At 49.0% G+C, this 20,355-nt stretch overlaps 1 protein-coding gene and 1 pseudogene across 1 annotated transcript; both read right to left on the bottom strand.

Moving 5' to 3' along the window:
- Positions 1-11,866: 11,866 nt before the first annotated feature.
- Positions 11,867-16,490, bottom strand: LOC120679470 (annotated as a pseudogene).
- Positions 16,491-18,521: 2,031 nt separating this feature from the next.
- On the bottom strand, positions 18,522-19,797 carry LOC120679471. The gene is made up of 2 exons (XM_039961067.1): positions 19,628-19,797; positions 18,522-19,096 (listed from the first exon to the last, which is right to left on the bottom strand). The coding sequence occupies exons 1-2, from the start codon at positions 19,722-19,724 to the stop codon at positions 18,882-18,884; spliced, it is 312 nt and encodes a 103-aa protein (XP_039817001.1). The 5' UTR covers positions 19,725-19,797; the 3' UTR covers positions 18,522-18,881.
- Positions 19,798-20,355: the final 558 nt, after the last annotated feature.

The following is a 20,355-nucleotide window of genomic DNA, read 5'->3' as shown; positions in this document are numbered from 1 at the left end:
AAGCCGCGTGTGACGCGGCTCTGGCCCGCGCCCGCATCGCCGAGGAGGAGGCTGCGGCTGCTGCCCGCACCCGCGATGCCGTCGCCCTTCCCAAGCCGCCACTTGAGGACTCCGCCGCCGACCCCTCTGATCTTCAGGCCGCCATGCTGATGCACGAGGATGCTGCCCTCCTCAATCTGCATGCACAGGCCGTCGCCGTCAACAACATCCGGAGCCCCATCTCCATCGTTCTTGATGTCGACTCCGGTAATTTCGGCTGCTGGCGCGATCAGTTCCTCCTTACCCTCGGCAAGTTCTCTCTCCAGGATCACGTCCACGACGCCTCTCCCATCCCGATGACCCCGGACTGGGCCCGCATGGATTGCGTGGTCAAGTCTTGGATCCTTGGCACGCTCTCCGACGACCTCGCCGAGGTCCTCTCCTCCCATGGCTCCACTGCCAGAGACACCTGGCTTGCCGTGGAGTCCCAGTTCCTCAGCAATCGGGAGACCCGCGTCATGCAGGCTCGAGACGAGGTTCCGCAACTTCGTCCAGGGTGATCTCTCCATCACTGACTACTGCCGGCGCCTGAAGAAGATGGCCGACGACCTCGGCGCACTTGGTGAGGTCATCTCTGACCGCGCCCTCGTCCTCAACGTGATCTGCAGCCTCAACGATCGCTACGCTCACGTCGGGGCCCTCCTTCGTCGCGGCCGACCCTTCCCCACCTTCCTGGAGGCTCGCAATGATCTCGCCTTGGAGGAACTTACACTGGGAGAGTGCCCGGCTGGTCAGGCTGCAGCCCTGACCGCCTCCTCCAAGTCACCGCCCTCCCAGCAGCCCCAGGCGGCTTCTGGCTCGGGGGGGGGGGGGGGGCGACCAGCAAGCCTGCCAACCACCGCAACAAGCGTCGCGGTGGCGGCAACGGTTCTGGCGGCGACGGAGGCCCTTCCGGCGGTCCTGGCGCTCCTACTCCCATGCCCTCGTCGCAGCAGCAGGGCGGTGGCACCCTATTGACAGCCAAATTTGGCAAGTCAGAGGCCGACCAGTCAGACCGGTCTGCCCAGTTTTAGTCCGAGTAGGAGTTGTTTTATTTGTGGAAACTTTGTGTAATCCGACTTGCAGAAGAGGTACGACTTCCCCGGCCTATAAATATAAAGGCTCCGATTGAGGTATTCCTAATCGAATCAATACAAAATACATCTACTTTTTGTTCCTCTCAAACCCTAGCTTTTCCAAACCCTAATTTGTTGTTCTTCTCACGTCCCGGCGACGTTCGAAGGCGTTCTGAGTGGCCTTGCCGACCTCCGGGTAATCCTAGCTGCGCAAGCTCCGACGGGGTCCGTCCCGAGCTCGCGTTCCTAGGTCTACGCAGCATTCTGCACCCGACCGGTCAGACCGATCAGCAGAACCGGTCAGACCGGTCTGCCCAGGGCACTGCTGGTTCAGATTGTTTTGACGATCTCTCGTGCGTTCTAGCGCATTCAAGTGTGTTGGCGTGATTCTGTGTCAACATACTTTTTGGCGACTCCGCTGGGGACTAGATTAATCTGGTTTTAAAACCGATCTAATATAATCCTCGAAGAAGATGGGCTCTTCAGAGATTGGGAAGGAAAACATCATCACGGCTACGATGGAGGAGCTCACCGAAGAGGAGCGCAAGGCCTACCTTCTTGTGGAGGAGCATGTCAAGGCTCAATTCCTGAAGGGCTTCAAGAAGGATCGTGGTGGCCTCGTCAAGAGGGTGGAGGAGTTCGTACTGCCGTCTCTCAAGCTTAACAAGGATAAGGTTGAAGAGATACCCAATGTAAGCCTCTCTCCCTCTGATATGTTTAATAAGATGTCATCCATGCTGGATCAAAAGATTGTTGCTGCACAAGCCGTTGCGGGTGACGTTTTAATTAAATTGAGTAGTGATATTGATGAACTTAAAGGCAAAAAACCTATGTCAGATCCTAACTCATCAGATCCAAGTTCGGCTGCCCCTGAGTTCACATCGGAACTAATGTATGGTAAGCCGCCGAACTCCTTCGTAGGGCAAACCCCACCACCGTCGATCATGTACACTGCACCTGCCAGACCGGTCCCACAAACCGGTCAGACCAGTTACCAGACCGGTCAAACCGGTTACTCAGTGCCGTCGCCGACGCCTCTCGAGACAATTCCAGGTTCGGCTGTCCCTAGCTGAACTAATGAGTTGTCACTGTATACACCACCTCACACCACTACTGTAGCAGGTGGGTCACGAGGATCTGGACCTAACCAAGGACCGATCCCAACTTCCTCACAGACGATGCCACATGGAAATCCTAATACACATCATCAATTTTCTGAGTTTTATACCAGCCAGCACTATCAATCCGATCTCCTTAAGTTCAAAGAAGATCTGGCTAATGCAATTAAGAATAAACTTGGGGTGGATATGGGCACTATGCGTTTATATCAAAAACCTTATCCCACCGAGTTCAGAGGCCAGGCCAAGCTCCTGTTCCAAAGTTCGAGTATCGCATCAAGGAGAAGAAGGAGGAGCAGAAGTTTGTTGTTGATCCAGAGAAGCCTAAAACCGATGTTCTTGTTCAAATTGATGAAATCGAGGTTCCCATAAAAGATACGGGCAAGAAACCGATGGACATAGAGAAATCGGTTGATGTTCCTTCGCAAAAGCTGGTCATGGCCAATGATCATGAGGCCGGTAGCAGCAAGAGTGCAGCAAACAAGTACCATCAGCCTAGGTGGTGCCCTTCGGGTTTGACTCAAACACAGAAGAGGAAATTGCAGCGCCTTCGCAACAAAGAAAAGAAGGAGCAGGAGGAAGAGAAGATGAGGGATGAGGACTTCAATAGGTACAGACCCATGTTCCCTCAAGGCAAGGTTTAGAAGATCAAGATGGCTGATCAACCAGACAGACCGGTCGAGCCGCCGCAGCCGACCGGTTAGACCGGTCAGACCACTCTGACCAACCGGTCAGACCGGTTGAGCCCAGTGCAGAGCCAGCAGCCGAATCGGTGCCGCCCATTTCGGTTCCTCCTATTGATGAAACCCCAGCAGTTCCTCCAACAGCAGAAGACGAGGAATTGGTGGATTACGAGGCATCTTCGGAGCGCACCAACTTGGAAGTCAATGTGGTGCACTTATCTTCAGATTACTTTGTGGTTCCGGAGGAGGACATGGCTCATCTTCAGTTCGGTCCCCGTGAAGCTGTGTTCCAGAAGCCAAGCGACAAAGACAACCACCTGAATGCTCTTTACACGAGGGGACACATCAATGGGAAGCTGGTGACTCGAATGCTAGTAGATGGTGGGGCCATTGTGAATCTTATGCCCTACTCATTGTACAAGAAGCTCGGTGGCCAAGACGAAGACTTGATCAAGACAAACATGACGGTTAGTGGCGTTGGCGGAAGCGAGCCCCTTAGCACCAAGGGAGTTGCCTCCATGGAGCTCACTATTGGAAGCAAGACGCTTGCTACGGCCTTCTTCATCTCAAAGGTGCAAGGTAACTACAATTTGATTCTTGGGAGGGATTGGATTCATGCAAATCAGTGGGTTCCTTCTACCTTGCATCAGTTTCTTGTTCAGTGGATCGGCGATGAGGTTGAGGTGGTCCATGGAGACACTTCATCTTTTGTTGCTTTGACCGATTCTGATTCTATTAGTGCACACGACAACGTCAAATGTTTATCGGGCATGGATCTGTCCGATTATGATTTGATTAGTTGCACTAAGGATGGTTTTATTTCTGTTGTACTAAAGCCGATGGATAATCGGCTAAATCATTTAATGTAAATCAGAAGAGTGCAACAGAAGCTCCAGAAGCGACCGGTCAGACCGCTTGTGCCGACCGGTCAGACCGGTCCAGTCCCGTTCGGCGCACAGGGCCGACCGGTCAGACCGGACCCCCCGACCGGTCAGACCGGTCCAATGCAGAACGGCTGCAGCAGAGGCTAGATCAATATCGGGCGTGCACGAACGATATGTGTGAAGCCATTGAAGACTCTGATGATCTAGACAAGCTGGGCCAAGGGTTTACTTCGGCCGATCCTTTAGAAAAGGTAGACATTGGTGATGGAACTATTCCTAGGCCGACCTTTGTAAATAAAAATTTATCGGTTGAATATAAAGCCAATTTGGTTAATTTGTTAAAAGAATATATTGATTGTTTTGCTTGCGAGTATCATGAAATGCCTGGTTTAATTCATGATCTTGTTGAGCATCGTTTACCGATTAAAGCCGGTTTTAGACATTATAAGCAACCGGTTAGGCGTTTCAAACCTATTATTTATGACCGAATTAAAGCTGAAATTAATCGTTTACTTGATGCTGGATTTATTTGGTCTTGTCGTTATGCTGATTGGATCTCTAATATTGTGCCCGTTGAGAAAAAGGATTCGGGGAAAATTAGAGTGTGCATTGATTTTAGAGATCTTAATAAAGCTACTCATAAAGATAAATATCCTATGCCTATAGCTGATATGTTGATCAATGAGGCCTCCGGACATCATGTTATTAGTTTTCTTGATGGTAATATATGTTACAATCAAATATTTATGGCCGAAGAAGATATATCTAAAACGGCCTTTAGATGTCCGGGATTTGTCGGCTTGTTTGAGTGGGTTGTTATGTCTTTTGGTTTGAAAAATGCATGTGCTACTTATAAAAGAGCTATGAATTTAATCTTCCATGATTTGCTTGGTGTCATCTTGGAAGTGTACATTGATGATATTGTCATTAAATTGGCTGGTTTGAATCATCATTTAGCCGATTTGAGACTTGCTCTTGAGAGGATGTGCCGGTATGGTTTGAAAATGAATCCACTCAAATGTGCTTTTGGAGTATCGGCTGGAAAGTTTCTTGGCTTCATTATTCATGAGAAGGGAGTAGAGATTGATCCTAAGAGAATTGAAGCTATGAAGAAGGTTGAAGCTCCTATATGCAAGAAGGACTTGCAGAAATTCTTGGGCAAGGTAAATTTCTTAAGAAGCTTTATATCTAATTTGTCCGAGAAGATCGATGATTTTACTCCTATTCTTCGGTTAAAAGATGAAACCGAATTTACTTGGGGGGCAAAACAGCAAGAAGTGTTTGAGAAGATCAAGGTTTATTTGTCTTCACCACCCGTGCTCAAAGCGCCTAGGAGAGGAGTACCTTTCAGACTTTATGTGGCTGCTGAAGACAAGGTTATTGGGGCTGTTTTGACTCAAGAGACCGAAGGGAAGGAGTACATCATTACATATTTAAGCCGACGACTTATTGATGCAGAGACAAGGTATATATTTATTGAGAAGTTATGTTTGTCTCTTTATTATGCTTGTACCAAATTGAGGCATTACCTACTATCTAGTGCTTGCATAGTAGTATGTCAAACTGATGTGATCAAACATATGTTACAAAAGCCGATTTTGAGTGGTCGAATCGACAAGTGGGCTTATGCTTTGGTTAAGTATGATTTGGCTTGTGAACCTTTGAAATCTATGAGAGGCCAAATTGTAGCGGATTTTATTGTTGAGCATCGGATTGGTGACAAGCATAATCTAGAAGTCGGCTATATTACTTGCACATCATGAAAGTTGTACTTTGATGGATCGGTTTGTGATGATGGTCAAGGAATTGGTGCTGTTCTTATTTCTCCGAATGGTCCTGTTTTTGAATTTTCAAACTGATTGGAAGAAGAGTGCACAAATAACCAAGTTGAATATGAAGTGCTTCTATTTGGCTTGAAATTCTTGCAATCCATGGGCGTGAAGCATGTTGAAGCCTTTGGAGATTCTCTTCTGGTGGTGCAGCAAGTATCCAAGGTATCCCAATGCTATAATGATTCTCTAAATGCGTATCTTGATAAATGCCTTGATATTATTTCTTCCTTCGATGAATTTATTATTAATCATATTCTGAGGGAAGAGAATGGGAAGGCAAACACTCTGGCTCAGCAAGCATCTGGCTATAATGTTACGAAAAAATATTTCAACATTCGCAAGCCGATGCAAACGAAAGCCGAGTTTCTGGTTCTGGACGCACCAGTCCGACTGGTCAGTGAGACCGGTCTGACCGCCCAGGCCGGTCTGACCGGTGATGCTGTTGTTGGTTCTGGTTCGGCCAAAAAGGATGATTCAGTTGTCTCGGTCGAAGCCCAGGATTGGAAGGTCCCTCTTATATCATATTTGAGAGATCCTGATCGTGGCGCAGAGAGAAATATTCGGCGTTTGGCTTTCAAGTATGTTTTAATAGATGATGAGCTTTATCGTCGAACTGCTGAAGATTTACTTCTCAAATGTTTAGACTCAGATCAGGCCCGAGTTGCTATGGGTGAGGCTTATGAAGGTATTTGTGGTACTCATCAATCGGCTCCCAAGATGAAATGGTTACTTAGAAGAGCCGATTTTTATTGGCCCACCATGATGTCCAATTGTTTCAAGTATTATAAAGGATATGAAGAATGTCAGCGGTTTGGTGATTTGCAATTGGTGCCTGCTGCGTTAATGCATCCTATTATTAAACCATGGCCGTTCCGAGGTTCGGGATTGGATTTCATTGGACAAATGAATCCTCCATCTTCAAAGGGGCATCGCTTCGTGTTGGTTGCTACGGATTATTTCACTAAATGAACCGAAGCAGTTTCTTTGAAGAACATGATACATAAGGAGGTAATTGAGTTTATTACTGAGCATATTATTCATAGATTCTGCATTCCACAAACTTTGACAACAGATCAAGGTTCTTCATTTATATCAAAAGAGGTGCGTGCCTTTGCCGAACCTTACAAGATTAAGTTGCTCAATTCATCTCCATACTATGCTCAGGCCAATGGGCAGGCCGAGTCTAGTAATAAGATTTTGATCAAACTTGTCAAGAAAAAGATAGAAGAGAATCCTAGGAGGTGGCATGAAGTGTTATCCGAAGCATTGTGGGCTCATCGTATATCTAGACATGGTGCTACTAAGGTTACTCCTTTTGAGCTTGTGTATGGTTAAGAGGTCGTTTTGCCCGTTCAGGTAAATCTGGATGCTTATAGACTAGCAAAATAAAATGACCTTTCCGCTGTTGATTACCATGATTTGATGATGGATAATATTGATGAGGTGGCCTTGAAGGAAATTGAGAAAGACAAGCTTCGGGTGGCTAGAGCTTACAACAAGAAGGTAAAGCTTAAATCTTTTCAGGTTGGAGATCTAGTTTGGAAGACAATTTTGCCTTTTGGGATGAAAAGCAACAAGTTTGACAAATGGTCGCCAAGTTGGGAGGGTCCATACAAGATTATCAAGGTCATCTCCGGTAATTCATATATGATGGAGACGATGCAAAGTGAGGGTCTGCCTAGAGCTATCAATGGGAGATACTTGAAGAAGTTTTATCCTAGCGTGTGGCAAAGTGCGCGAAGACAAAGACGACCAGTATTAGATATCGCCCTTAGTTTTATTTTTAGACTTGTATGCTCTGTTTAAAACATGTATATAAGGATAATTATTGCTTTTTGGCTTGTGAAACTCACCAAAAAGCAGGGGGCCATATGTTGACAGCCAAATTTGGCAAGTCAGAGGCCGACCAGTCTGACCGGTTGGGCCAACCGGTCAGACCGGTCTGCCCAGTTTTAGTCCGAGTAGGAGTTGTTTCATTTGTGGAAACTTTGTGTAATCCGACTTGGAGAAGAGGTACGACTTCCCTGGCCTATAAATATAAAGGCTAAGGCCGATTGAGGTATTCCCAATCGAATCAATACAAAATACATCTACTTTTTGTTCCTCTCAAACCCTAGCTTTTCCAAACCCTAATTTGCTGTTCTTCTCGCATCCTGGTGACGTTCGAAGGCGTTCTGAGTGGCCTTGCCAACCTCAAGGCAACCCTAGCTGCGCGAGCTCCGACGGGGTCCCTCCCGAGCTCGCGTTCCTAGGTCTACGCGGCGTTCTGCACCTGACCGGTCAGACCGGTCGGCGGAACCGGTCAGACCGGTCCGCCCAGGGCACTGCTGGTTCAGATCGTTTTGACGATCTCTCGTACGTTCTAGCGCATTCGAGTGTGTTGGCGCGATTCTGTGTCAACACACCCCTGGCGCCAAAGGCCCCCCAGCAGGGGCCTCATGGCCCACCTTCTACAACCCCTGGACGGGGACCATCCAGATGTGGCCTGGTCCCCGCCCACCCCTGGCGCCCATCCCGCAACCGCGACCTCAGCAGCAGCAGGCTTTCGTCGCGCAGCAGCAGCTTCCGTACGTGGCTCAGCAGCAACAACAGACTGCTACTCCTCCTGCAGGCTCAGACGGGGCCGGCCAGTGGACTACTCCAAGGCTCTACCACCCCATGGCCGGCCTACCCTCTTGGGACCAGCAGTCGCTGGCCTCCACGTTCAGCACGGCGTCGCTGAACCAGCCTCCCTCCAACGAGTGGTACTTCGACTCAAGTGCTACCTCTCACATGACATCTCTACCTCATATACTTTTGAATGCCTGCTCCCCGCGGTATCCTACTCCTTCATCTATTGTTGTCGGTAATGGCTCCATTATTCCTGTCACTGCCACTGGCTCCACAGAGTTATCCCCTTCCTTACTTCTTAATATTGTTCTTGTGTCCCCACAGACTATTAAGAATCTTATCTTTGTTCGTCAGTTTACTACCGATAATAATTGCTCTGTTGAGTTTGACCCCGCTGGTTGCTCTATGAAGGCCCTTCCGTCACGGACAGAGATCGTCAGTTGCAATAGCTCCGGAATGCTGTACCCCCTCCGCCTCCCGCCAGCACGCTCCTTTGTCGCTAAAGCGTCTTCTCCTCTGTGGCATCGGCGTCTCGGTCATCCCGGTCATGAAGCCTTGGGGAAGCTCGCTTCTAGTGTCTCTTTTCAGTTAGAGGATTGTTCTCAGTTATGTCATGCTTGTCAGTTGGGGCGACATGTTCGTCTGCCCTTTCATGCGTCAGCTTCTCGTGCTACTCATCAGTTTGACCTTATTCATTGTGATTTGTGGACGTCTCCTGTCGTTAGCGTCTCTGGTTTTAAATATTATTTGGTCATAATTGATGATTGCACTCACTACTTGTGGACTTTTCCTCTCTGCTTTAAGTCTGACACTTTCAGCGCGCTCTCCAACTTCATCGCCTACGCCACCACTCAATTTGGCGCCAGCGTCAAGGCGGTTCAGTGTGACAATAGGAAAGAGTTCGATAACTCCAGTACCCGTACCTTCTTTCTCACCAAGGGCATTCATCTTCGCATGTCCTGCCTTATACCTCGCCTCAAAACGGTAAAGCTGAACGTATTATTTGCTCCATAAATAATGTCGTTCGCTCCCTGCTGTTTCAGGCCTCCATGCCTCCTACCTACTGGGTCGAGGCCCTCTCCACGGCGACTTCCCTCCTCAACATCTTGCCAACCAAGACTCTCGATTTCTCCACGCCGCACCTTGCTCTGCTGGGCAAATCTCCGGCTTACGATCATCTTCGAGTCTTTGGCTGCAAGTGTTACCCAAACCTCTCCACCACTGCTCCTCATAAACTCGCTCCCCGCTCTACCATGTGTGTCTTCCTTGGCTATTCCGCTCACCATAAAGGATACCGCTGCCTTGATTTCTCCACAAATCGAGTCATCATCTCTCGGCATGTCATCTTTGATGAAACTGCCTTTCCTTTCGCTGAGCGTAATGGCTCTCGCCAGGCTGCGGACTTTGAGTTTTTGGATGCTACTGACGTTGTGCCCGTTCCTATTGGATCGCCGCACAAAGTTTTTCCTGCAGGTTCCTCTCTCGACACCTCCCCCGCCCGTGCCGATGTGACATCTGGGGGTTCCTTCGCAGCATCAGCCTCGGAACCTCCGACGTCTTCTCCTGGGTCCCCGGCGTGCGCGCTCTACGTCCCACATGCGCGCCGCGTGCCGGGAACCCCTCCCACTGCGCCACGCGAGGCCCCGTCACCCACGCCTGCAGACACTGGCGCTTCCTCCACCACCAGTGCGCCCAAAACACCACCAGGGTTCCCGCCTCTGGCGGCAGCCAATCCGGAGCGCGAGATCACCAAGGTGTACTCGCGCCGCCCACGCGCTCCAGCTCCAGCTCCTTCACTCGACGGCCCACCGCCCCTGCCCAAGGGCGCCGTAGCTGTTCCTCCAGTGAGCAATGAGCACTCCATGGTGACGCGTGCCAAGACGGGCTACCAGATGCCTCCCCGACTCCTCCACGCCACCGCCTTGTCTCCTGTCCCGAAGACCTACCGTAGCGCTCTGGCCGATCCTAACTGGCGAGCTGCTATGGTGGAAGAACATGATGCTCTGTTATAGAACCACACATGGGATCTCGTACCTCGTCCTGCCGGGGCCAACATTGTTACTGGGAAGTGGATCTTCAAGCACAAGTTCCAAGCGGATGGATCTCTTGAGCGGTACAAGGCGCGTTGGGTTCTTCGCGGCTTCTCTCAGTGTCCTGGTGTGGATTTCTCAGAGACATTTAGCCCTGTGGTGAAGCCAGCTACTATCCGCACAGTGCTATCTCTGGCTCTCTCTCGTCGTTGGCCTATTCATCAACTCGATGTCAAGAATGCCTTCCTACATGGTACACTGACTGAGACAGTTTACTGCATGCAGCCATCTGGTTTTGAGGATCCCATTCATCCGGACTTTGTTTGTCGCTTGAACAAGTCCCTGTATGGGTTGAAGCAGGCTCCTCGGGCTTGGTATAGTCGGTTTGAAGCACATCTGGTTTCTCTTGGTTTTTTGGAAGCCAAGTCGGACACTTCCCTCTTTGTCTATTAGCGTGGCTCTGGCACAGCTTATCTGTTGCTATATGTTGATGATATTGTCCTCACTGCTTCATCTCCAGAGCTTCTTCGGCAGATTATCTCGGCTCTTCAGCAGGAGTTCTCTATGAAGGACCTCGGTGAATTGCATCACTTTCTTGGTATGCATGTTCAGCGTTGTGGTGATGGCCTTCTTCTCTCTCAGAGGCAGTATATGCTGGACATTCTTGATCACGCTGGGATGACAGAGTGCAAGCCGTGTTCTACTCCGGTTGATACCAATCCCAAGGTGGCTACTGCTGATGGAGCTCCTGTTTCAGATCCCACTGATTTCCGGAGTCGCTGGTACTCTACAGTACTTGACGTTCACTCGCCCGGATATCACCTATGCCGTGCAGCAGATTTGCCTCCACATGCATGATCCCCGGGAGCCTCATTTTGTAGCTCTCAAGCAGATACTCCGCTATGTTCGTGGCACTCTACACCTTGGTCTTCTGCTGCGACCGTCTTCTTCGACTGATCTTCAGGTCTACATTGATGCTAACTGGGCAGGTTGTTCGGATACGCGCAAGTCCACCTCGATCTATGCTGTGTTCCTCGGGGACAATCTCATCTCCTGGTCCTCGAAGTGTCAGAACACCGTCTCTAGATCCAGTGCTGAAGCCGAGTATCGCGAAGTGGCTAAGGGTGTTGCCGAGGCCACCTGGCTGCGCCAACTCCTCCAGGAGCTTCACGCCCCTCTTCGCCGCGCTACACTGGTATATTGCGACAACATCAGTGCAGTCTACATGTCCTCCAACCCAATCCAGCATCAGCGCACCAAGCACATCGAGATTGATCTTCACTTTGTTCGAGAGCGGGTCGCCGTCGGTGATTTGAGAGTTCTGCATGTTTCGACTTCTTCTCAGTATGCAGACATCTTCACCAAAGGTCTTCCTTCTTCGGTGTTTACAGAGTTCAGGTCCAGTCTAAACGTGCGTAGTGGCTGACGATCAGACTGCGGGGGGGTGTTAGCGTGATAGATTGGGCTGGCCCATTGGGCTTGGGGCGCCGGCCTAATGGCCTGGACTGCCGTGGGTTTTATGGTAGATTGATATGTATTAGGCAAGGATCTCTGTTGATTGGGTGTGTTCTATAAACCCTAGTCGATCCTTGCCTATATAATGTACCCTGTACTCTTTTCAATCAATCATCCAATTTCCCTAGCTTTCAGTATCCATACTAGCTCATTGCAACTCTCTACTCTACTTGACACGTACAGAAACTAGGTAAGACAAGCCAGGTCAGCTACTCAGCTTATAGACTGAATGGTCGGCCAAATGTGAAAACTCAACTAGTTTGTTGTACAACAGATTAGCAGCCACACGGTCCCTCCAAACGCAGGTAGTCATACATCAGCCCCTGAAACGGGCTCTGGTTCCTGGACAGGGCTCTTGTGCACGTTCAGGTAGATTGTGTTCATCCCTTGGACAAGCCAGTCACTATTCACATTGATGTTAAACAGCCAGTATAGCCCATGGATCCCGTGCCTTGCTATGGCGTTGTCCCTGCCGATCATCCCAGTGGCGAAGTGAGGAACACCCCTGTCTTTATCGTTGAAGAAAACCTGCACAAGAAGATTGATCATGCATGCATATTTCAGTGAGGACATCGGACAAGAGAAAACTGGAAAGAAGATAGGGAAGAACAGTATCTTCTTTCTGATATAACCTGTAACTCAGCACGTGCCGAAGACGCAAGCGCTACTCGGAACTTGTAAGTGCTGCCTGGACTCACACTGTCAAGATTGAACTTGATTTGCCATGTAGTTGGTTGGTAAGTGTTCTCATCAACTTTTCTGATGTGGAGACAGGAACAGATGTGAGCACTTGGTAGAAGTGATATTCATATTTATCTTCGTGCAAACAATTTTATCTTTGTGCAAACTATTTTTCCTTAATCTAAAAAAAACAGTTTTATCTGAAGGAAACAACAAACAGCACCTGTTAACTTGAGCATAGAACCAATCAGTGCTATAGTCGCTCTGGCCAATTGTGTACACCAGATCACTGTCTGGGTATAGTTCCGCATATCGTTCCCAAAGTCCGTATTGCCTAAACCTGCAATTACCGGTGACCGTTCAGAAGACTATAAGAATGATGATCAGTTCATGGTCAACAGAGCAATCTCAGCTGACCTGTCAGGGTGGTTGATATACAATCTATTGACATATTTGGGGTTAGGATCTGGAACATAGAACTCAGCGGCAGATCGATCGGGTACTCCAATCTCCCACATTGTCGGACCGTCTCTTGGTGGTTGATACACAAGGTCACCCAGATAAATATCATCCCCTGCATATCAATACTGAATACATCAGGAGACCGCTAAAAGTTGCTAGAGCCACACCTCAAAAAAAAAATGCTATACAGCCTAGAGGAATGTACTATGTATGCCAGCCAACTGAAGATGCTTACCTGAAACTATCGTCAGTGTAGCATCTAATTTGTGGTCCCCTATGAAACCGGGAACCCATGCATACAGGTTATAGTTCCCAGTTATTATGTTCCTTATGTAGAAGCTCCCATCTACGTCTGCTCTACACCAGAATTGGTATCCCTGTAGAAATGCTGGGTGCGAGAATACACTGAATACCGGTAGCTCAAAAGCAGCTCGTTTATGTGAACAGAAACAGGGAATGTACACGGCACGCTAATTTACCTTGCACTCTCTTTGCCAGGATCCAGCTTCTCCTGGTAGAGCCAGGCCTACATAGGCTCCAGAGGCATAAAGGTCCCCATCATCTATATACCTAAATGACATGATGGTTAATAAGGGGTCTACCAGGAATTTAACTACATCAGCAGCACTTAAGAGTTTCAAGCTACTATAATCTTATAAACTACTTGCTGGAAGAACTGAAAAGTGGTGGCACTTGATACCTGTCTCGAACTAATAATCTACCAGAGATGCATCCTCTTTGCTCAGTCTTCTGAAAATCCTCTGAAAGTGCGAAACAATATGGCCAGCTTTCTTTCTCAATCATCATCTGATGACACAAGGGAAAACATAAATAAAACAAAGTTACTTCACAGTTCTGTAGTACTCATTGGTCATAGCACGTGGAAAAGATAAGTAGCTAGTAGTTGGGGGTTACTTTGTCTGAAATCTGATTTATTTTTATGATCAGGAAAACTGAATTATTGTCACCTGAACTTTTGCATCCTCCCAGAGCATAGTTGGGTCACTCCCGTCCCAACTGGAGTTAAGGTATACATGAATACTGGTCCATGGACCTTTTTCCAGTATTCTCCATTCGTAAACATGGGTGAAAGGTCATCCCCCGCATAATGTGCGCTAAGAAACATCTGCAGCTCAGATGGAATAAAACATTCAGATTGCATATCAGCAACGACTGCTGGTTCAGGCTCTGTGTGAGTTCCAGATCATGATGAATGCCTGATTGCCTTAACTTACAGCCAGCGTAGTGGGGCCAACATGAGAGGTCAAATTCTGCTTCAGGGGTCCTCCAGTCCTGAACTCATCACTTGGAGTGATCTGCCAGAAGCCAATGGGAGGATCGAATGACATCCATCCATGGACATTGTTGTACTGGTCCTCGTAGGAGTACTGGTACTTGTCGTCAACCTTGACAGACATTATAAGCAATTCTCAGATTTAGAATGCAGTCAGATATTCACACCGTGGGTAGCCAGCATATCTTTATCTCTGTCAGGCCAGCTTACCTCCCCTCTGAGATCAGGATTGATTGGGTCCACAAGGAGCACAGCCTCAGGGTATGCTAATGGCTGACCTCGGGGAGGCAGTCGGTCGTCCGGCATTGGCATAATTCTCTGCCTGTCATCAGCCAATGCCATGTAATGAAACCTGAAATTGCACCAAATCGTAGATGGCTTCAATGGACAGCAACATTCAGACATTCAGTGAACAGGAAAAAGTTCAGATAGCTAGGTGTACTTGTCTTTCCGGAGCTTGAAAGCCACCCTCGTCTCTCCCAAGCCAAAATCAGGCCAGCCTTCCTTATGCTCATAGATTCCATATGTGTAGAATCCTGAAGAACCCCGGAGAACGATGAACCTGTACAGAAATATTTGCTCCGTTTAACATGTTCTCTTTTGTTTTCGCCCGATGAATTGAGCTGATGAGAATTGCAGAACTGTTATGTTTGTGCATCACTCACCTCTTGTCAATGTTCAAGGGGACAGCTTTGCCTTCTAGAGAAGGATCCCAATTTCTGGTGAAGGAGACCTCAGCCTGGTTTTCATCATGGTATATGATGCGGAACTCAGTACCTTTGATCCTGCACAAGAACTTCAGGTTCAGATTCATTTGGGATCTTTCTTTTCTGAATCAGAAGCAAAATGCATTGATAGTGATGCAGTAGTCAAGTCTGAATTTTGAATTGAGAGAGCTCTTACACATCAAAGATGCCAGTTTTCTTCCCTGGTGGGTTCCAAACAAGGTCCCAGTACCTGACAGAACATGCAGCAAGTTACACTGTCAACTTTGTTTCAGCATCAATTTTGCATGGATAAGCAACACAAATCTTAATTAACTGACGAATACAGTACATGTTTACTTGTGCCAAAGTCCAACTAGCAGCAATGCATTGAACTAAACAAAAGATAGCAAAAGCGAAGCAAGATAGAGTACTCAGAATTTGGTACCGTACCCTCTGTTGTCTTCCTTGTTAAGGATCTCCATGAGGTTATCCACACCATTGTAGCGCACGCCGGTCACGATCCCGTCAGGGTTGGACAGCATCAGCTCAAAGATGCCATTTTTTATCTCAACCTGCACGACCAAATCAGCACATCCCCATCACACGGGACTCCAATAATCCTGCAATACTGAAACCAACTGGCTGAGGCGCAGGCGGATGGGGACTCACATATCGGTCGCTGACGGTGACCCTGACGCCAGCGGTGGCATCGACGGCGGCGCCGGCCGGCGAGGCCGCCCGCGGAGGGCCCATGCAGCAGAGGCTCCTGCAGCTTCAAGCAGGCGAATGGGCAGACGAAAGGACACGAGAGATGTGAGGCAAGAAACCAGGGGCATGTGTTTGTGCGTATATATAGAAACTGGCCGCCGAAAGCTTGGAGCAGTAGTAATGGCGGCATTGCCGAAATGGATCTGTACATAAGCATGCGATTAGCTAGCAGCAGGAGCAGTAGTAGTACCTAAGCTTCCCCATGGGCGGTCGACAGATCGACGGATCACGCCGTCCTCCACTACTTGCTGTTCATGCTCGGTGCAGTTGGGGCGTACGTGGAGGCGCTTGGACGGGCGGTTATCCCTTGGGTTGGAAAGCAAGCATGGGAGGAGTGGAGTTGAAGCCAAGGAGGGGAAGGAGAAGGAGATGGAGGAGGGGCGGCAATGGCGTCCTCCGGGCCTCGTCCGCGTCTTTAATTCTCGGTGGTTGGTCGGCAGGGACACTTGTGGCTTGCTCTCAGCAGCAGGAATGGCGAAGGATGGAAGTGGCCGCCTGGCTTGTGGCCACACCGAAAGATGGATGTAAGCGATGCTGCAGCCTGCAGCCTTGAAAGGAGTCTTGGCTTGCTGATCAATTTATTCAAAAAAAAAAGAACAGAGTTTGGCTGATCAGAGTTCAGCAATAATTTCTGGCCCAATTCAGTCTGTAATAGGATAGACAGCCTAACCTCTCCATCTCCACTGTACTTGAATTTCGCGAATCCTTATATGCCTTGAACCTTGCGTAGTAATACACCGATTAGGTCGGCAAGTTTCCTGCCGTAGATGTAGATCCCTTAAAAAGTTTCCTGGCCAGATTTGTGAAAATGTTAGCACGAAACTGCAGAGGGTATATGATCATGGACCCCCAGCAAAGGTTTGGCAACCATCTAAATTTGATCCTGGCTTCCGTTGGATTTTTTTTTTTGAAAGGAAGCTTCAGTTGGATTTGGCAATGTTTTATGAGGCCCATCCCATGGGGTTGTTGGAATTCTTGAGTAAATTAGCAGTAGGTGCCATGTAAACATCATATTCAGTAATGTTGTCTAACATATCTTCAAGTTCTGCCCTGATTACACGTTTTCGTTCAAAAGAAAAGGTGAACAGAAAAGAAGGAAACTCCCCTCAAACCTCAACTATCCAGATTCCAGAAGCATTTATCCAAAAAAAAATTGACGCTGTGCGTCAACCACTTTGGAGCTGTGATGGGAGATCTCACTGTGGTTGAAGTAGTGTGTTAACCACAAGCACCTGAAGCTGTGCCTACCATTAAAGTGAGTTAAGCTTGTGCTTTTCCTTTAATAAGTACTAATTAGGAAAAGATTAGCTTGTGCGCGGCCGTCCGGATCGGACCCTGGCGCAGCATCGACGCGTGGAAGCCGATCACTGCCGCGCGCACCACGCGTCGCCGTCGTCTCTGCAGACTTTTGCATCGAAAAGGAGGAATACTTGGGAGGCCGATGACCATTGGGGTAAGTGTTTTGGCATCGTCTTCCTCCTGGAGCACTCCACCAGTCTACCACCGAGATGGATCATGGATCTCTCCTCTCCTCCTGTTCTCTCCTGCGCCATGGATCGTACAGAGGAGGACTGGGCTGCTTGGGGAAAAGCACAGTGCTCTTGGATTTCTCTCCCTGGCTTCTCACGTTTCCTGATTCCCTCCCCTGGCATGCTCACGGGCTGCTACCTGACTAGAGCTCTGTCGCCTAGCCAAGAAAGCGAACGAGTTATTAGGATGTAGCAGTACGTGCTCGTGTATTTGATTCTTTCTAATTAGTACTTCATTAGGATGAAAGCAAGCTTCCAAGGAGAAAGAAATCCAAGAGTCCAGGAGCACATGCACCAAGAGGTCGAGACAAAATTAAATGAAATGAGCAGGAATGACCAAGAAATTTAGACAAGCTTTGGATTGGATCACAGGAGCATAGTAGCGGCGTGGTACCTTGGATTGGAGTTTGCAGAGTCCCTGTCCAGCACGACGAACAGGCCCACGAAGCAGGAAGTCATGGGAGAAAGAGAAACGCCACAGGATTTATTTCGATTTACAACTGTGATGACAAGGTTGGCCGTTGTAGTATCAAGCGACATGATCTATTTAAAAAATTCAGAGGTCCCATTGTTTGGCCAGAATCCATGGAGCTAGGACCTTAACATGCATGTGCCTCGATCCAGCATTTCAGTGCCAACACAGAATTGGCTCCCAATCAGAAGCCTCCCTAGTATACCAGAAGTGCGAAGATCAGGTGCCGCTGGTTTGGCACTTGTATTTTCTTTTGCATTGTTTTAGATAATATGTAATCAAATTTTGAAACTTTGACCACAAATTTATACTTTAGATAGTATCTACCAATTTGTACGAAAGGGTTGGTTTGCACCTGATATGTTTCCTTTATTTTAGGATGGAAAGTGAAGAGCCATCCTAAAAGGTTGAACAAGTTCATAGGGAAGAGTATTAAAGAAGAAACTATAAAATCATATTTCATAACTGATCTAACTATACTCATTATATTTGATATCATACATACTATTGTTCTTTTCTATAAATTTGATCATATTTTGACTTAAGATAAAGCTAGAATCTAATCTCTTATATAGTTCAAAACAGAGGGGGTACATAGTTTTAGAAACTGGAGGACATAAATAGAGGGGGTACATAGTTTTTGAAAGACACTTCCATTGCCCCATAATTCTGTTAAATGCTGTGAATGTCTAATAGAAAACATTAGTCAAAATCACATAGATCTTTCCATGTTCTAAACATTAGTAGTTCTTTAGCAGAGGGAGTATATGCTCAGAAACAAAGTGCGGAAGATTTCTAACAAGTTAGGCACACACTTTAAGTTGGAGCATGATGGCGTCAAGTGTCAAACCTTGCATTGGTTGGCATTGGAGCTGGGTACTGATGATGGAGACATGCAGGAGCACACAATTTGTCACAACCACTCTGCTCACAGATCCAACAATATTATCAGGTCCCCAATCCTAACCAACAATATTGTTCCTCAGAAAAATAACAAAGTGAAAAACAAACAAGAGGATACACTGCCACAGCGGGCTAAATTGGATTCAGTTCTGCAACCAGAGCCCACTCCTGTACATAGTTGTGTGTTGCTATCATCAGTAGCCTCTTCTTCTCTGATGCCATCTGCCCTCTGACAAACCATGGCGTCGTTATTAGCATAAACCCTAGCAATAATGAGTGTCGATCTCCACCAATCAGTTTCAGTCCTTGAACGACAGCTCCATCTTCTCGATCAGCTCCGCCAGCTGAGCATGCTCCGCCGACGACGCGTCCCCAGGCGCCGCGGGGACGTCGCCCGCGGGCGACTCCATCGTCGCCAGGCGCGTCATCATGGCGGAGAGGACGCGCTCGTTCCGGCGGTCCTCGTGGAGGGAGAGCAGCGTGCGGACGCAGCGGCGCACCATCCCCCTCCGGCGCCGCCGGTCGCGGCTCTCCTGCCCGGCGTGCAGGTAGTACGTGGGGAGCTTGGAGAGCCGCCGGGCCTCGCGCCGCCGCGCCGCGTGCCCCCGCGCCGGCTCAAATTCCGAAAGACTCACGAATCGAGACCCAAATTCTGAAATTCCTCGGCCCAGAGGGGACGGGCCGTAGCCGGCAGCCGGCAGCGCCCTGGCGGTCCGAACGACGGCGGGATCGTACAAGGCCAGGGCGGGGCTCCCGGGTTTCGCGCCGCCTGCCAGTTTGGCCACGATCTCGTCAATAACGTCGCGGCGGCGACGGTGCTGCACGGCCGGAACGTGTGCCGGCGGCGGCTGGAACAAGTGCTTCATCAGCGCGGGCGGCGGCGGCGCCTTGGCCAGCACCGCGGCTAGGACCCGAGAAAGGCCGTCGCCATGTATATATGACGACGCCGCGGCCGGATCGTGGCCGGGCGCCGGCGCCGGTGGCTGCAGGTCGATGTGATCGGGCACCCCGAGGGTCGTGCCGGCGAACAGCGCGGTCAGCTGGCCAGTAGGGTCTTGATCAGGCGCTGCACCTGGTCCAGCCGTGGGCGAAGCCGGCGCGCTCGCTGGCGGCTCGTCGGCGTGGTGGTTCGGCGCGGCCATGGGCGACCAGTTGACGATCGATTCAGATCCGGCTAATCCGTGCTTGAATTAGTATAGGTGATGACGATGATGATGACGACGATGATGATGATGAAAGGGTGTACGTATAGGTGTACTGTATATATACTAGGGATATACCAACGTCGATCCGACTGACTCCGAATCCGCCAGCCCACCGACCTCTTCGCCTTGCGGACGATCCAGGCCGCACAAGCCCCTTGAACGCGGGCGCCGATCGACAGCGCCGCACGGTGTTGCAGACTTGCAGCAGGTGCATCTATCGCGTGCTAGGGAGGCTACTCGATCGCCCATCAGATAGAAACGTTCGACGGCGTTTGCAGCTCGTGCAGACTCACTTGGCACGCTCGACGCTCTGCATGCTCGACCCCCCGAGTCCAAAGCCATCTTGGATAAGGCACTTGGTCGAAATTAGTGATTGCAAACAAAACCTTTGAATTCGATTTAACCAAACCAAAGTTAAACAAGTTTTAAACTACTTCACTGCCTGTGCCTGGTTCATGGATAAAAGGGCATGCAAGTTGACATCACAGGTGACATGTTATGCTGAAAAACATACGGAACAACGCCGCTCGATCGCACAATTGCGCCTGCTGCGTAACAAACATGGACT

This window comes from Panicum virgatum, chromosome 6N, assembly GCF_016808335.1.
Source record: "Panicum virgatum strain AP13 chromosome 6N, P.virgatum_v5, whole genome shotgun sequence".
Lineage (NCBI taxonomy): Eukaryota > Viridiplantae > Streptophyta > Magnoliopsida > Poales > Poaceae > Panicum > Panicum virgatum.
This window is presented reverse-complemented; position numbering and strand designations above follow the sequence as displayed.

Excerpts from the sequence above, each read along its gene's own strand:
- LOC120679471 (XM_039961067.1), bottom strand. The coding sequence starts at position 19,724 with ATGGCCGCGCCGAACCACCACGCCGACGAGCCGCCAGCGAGCGCGCCG. Across the intron at positions 19,097-19,627 it reads GCCTGATCAAGACCCTACTG|GCCGGAGGGGGATGGTGCGC; the intron begins GCCAGCTGACCG and ends GCGACCGGCGGC.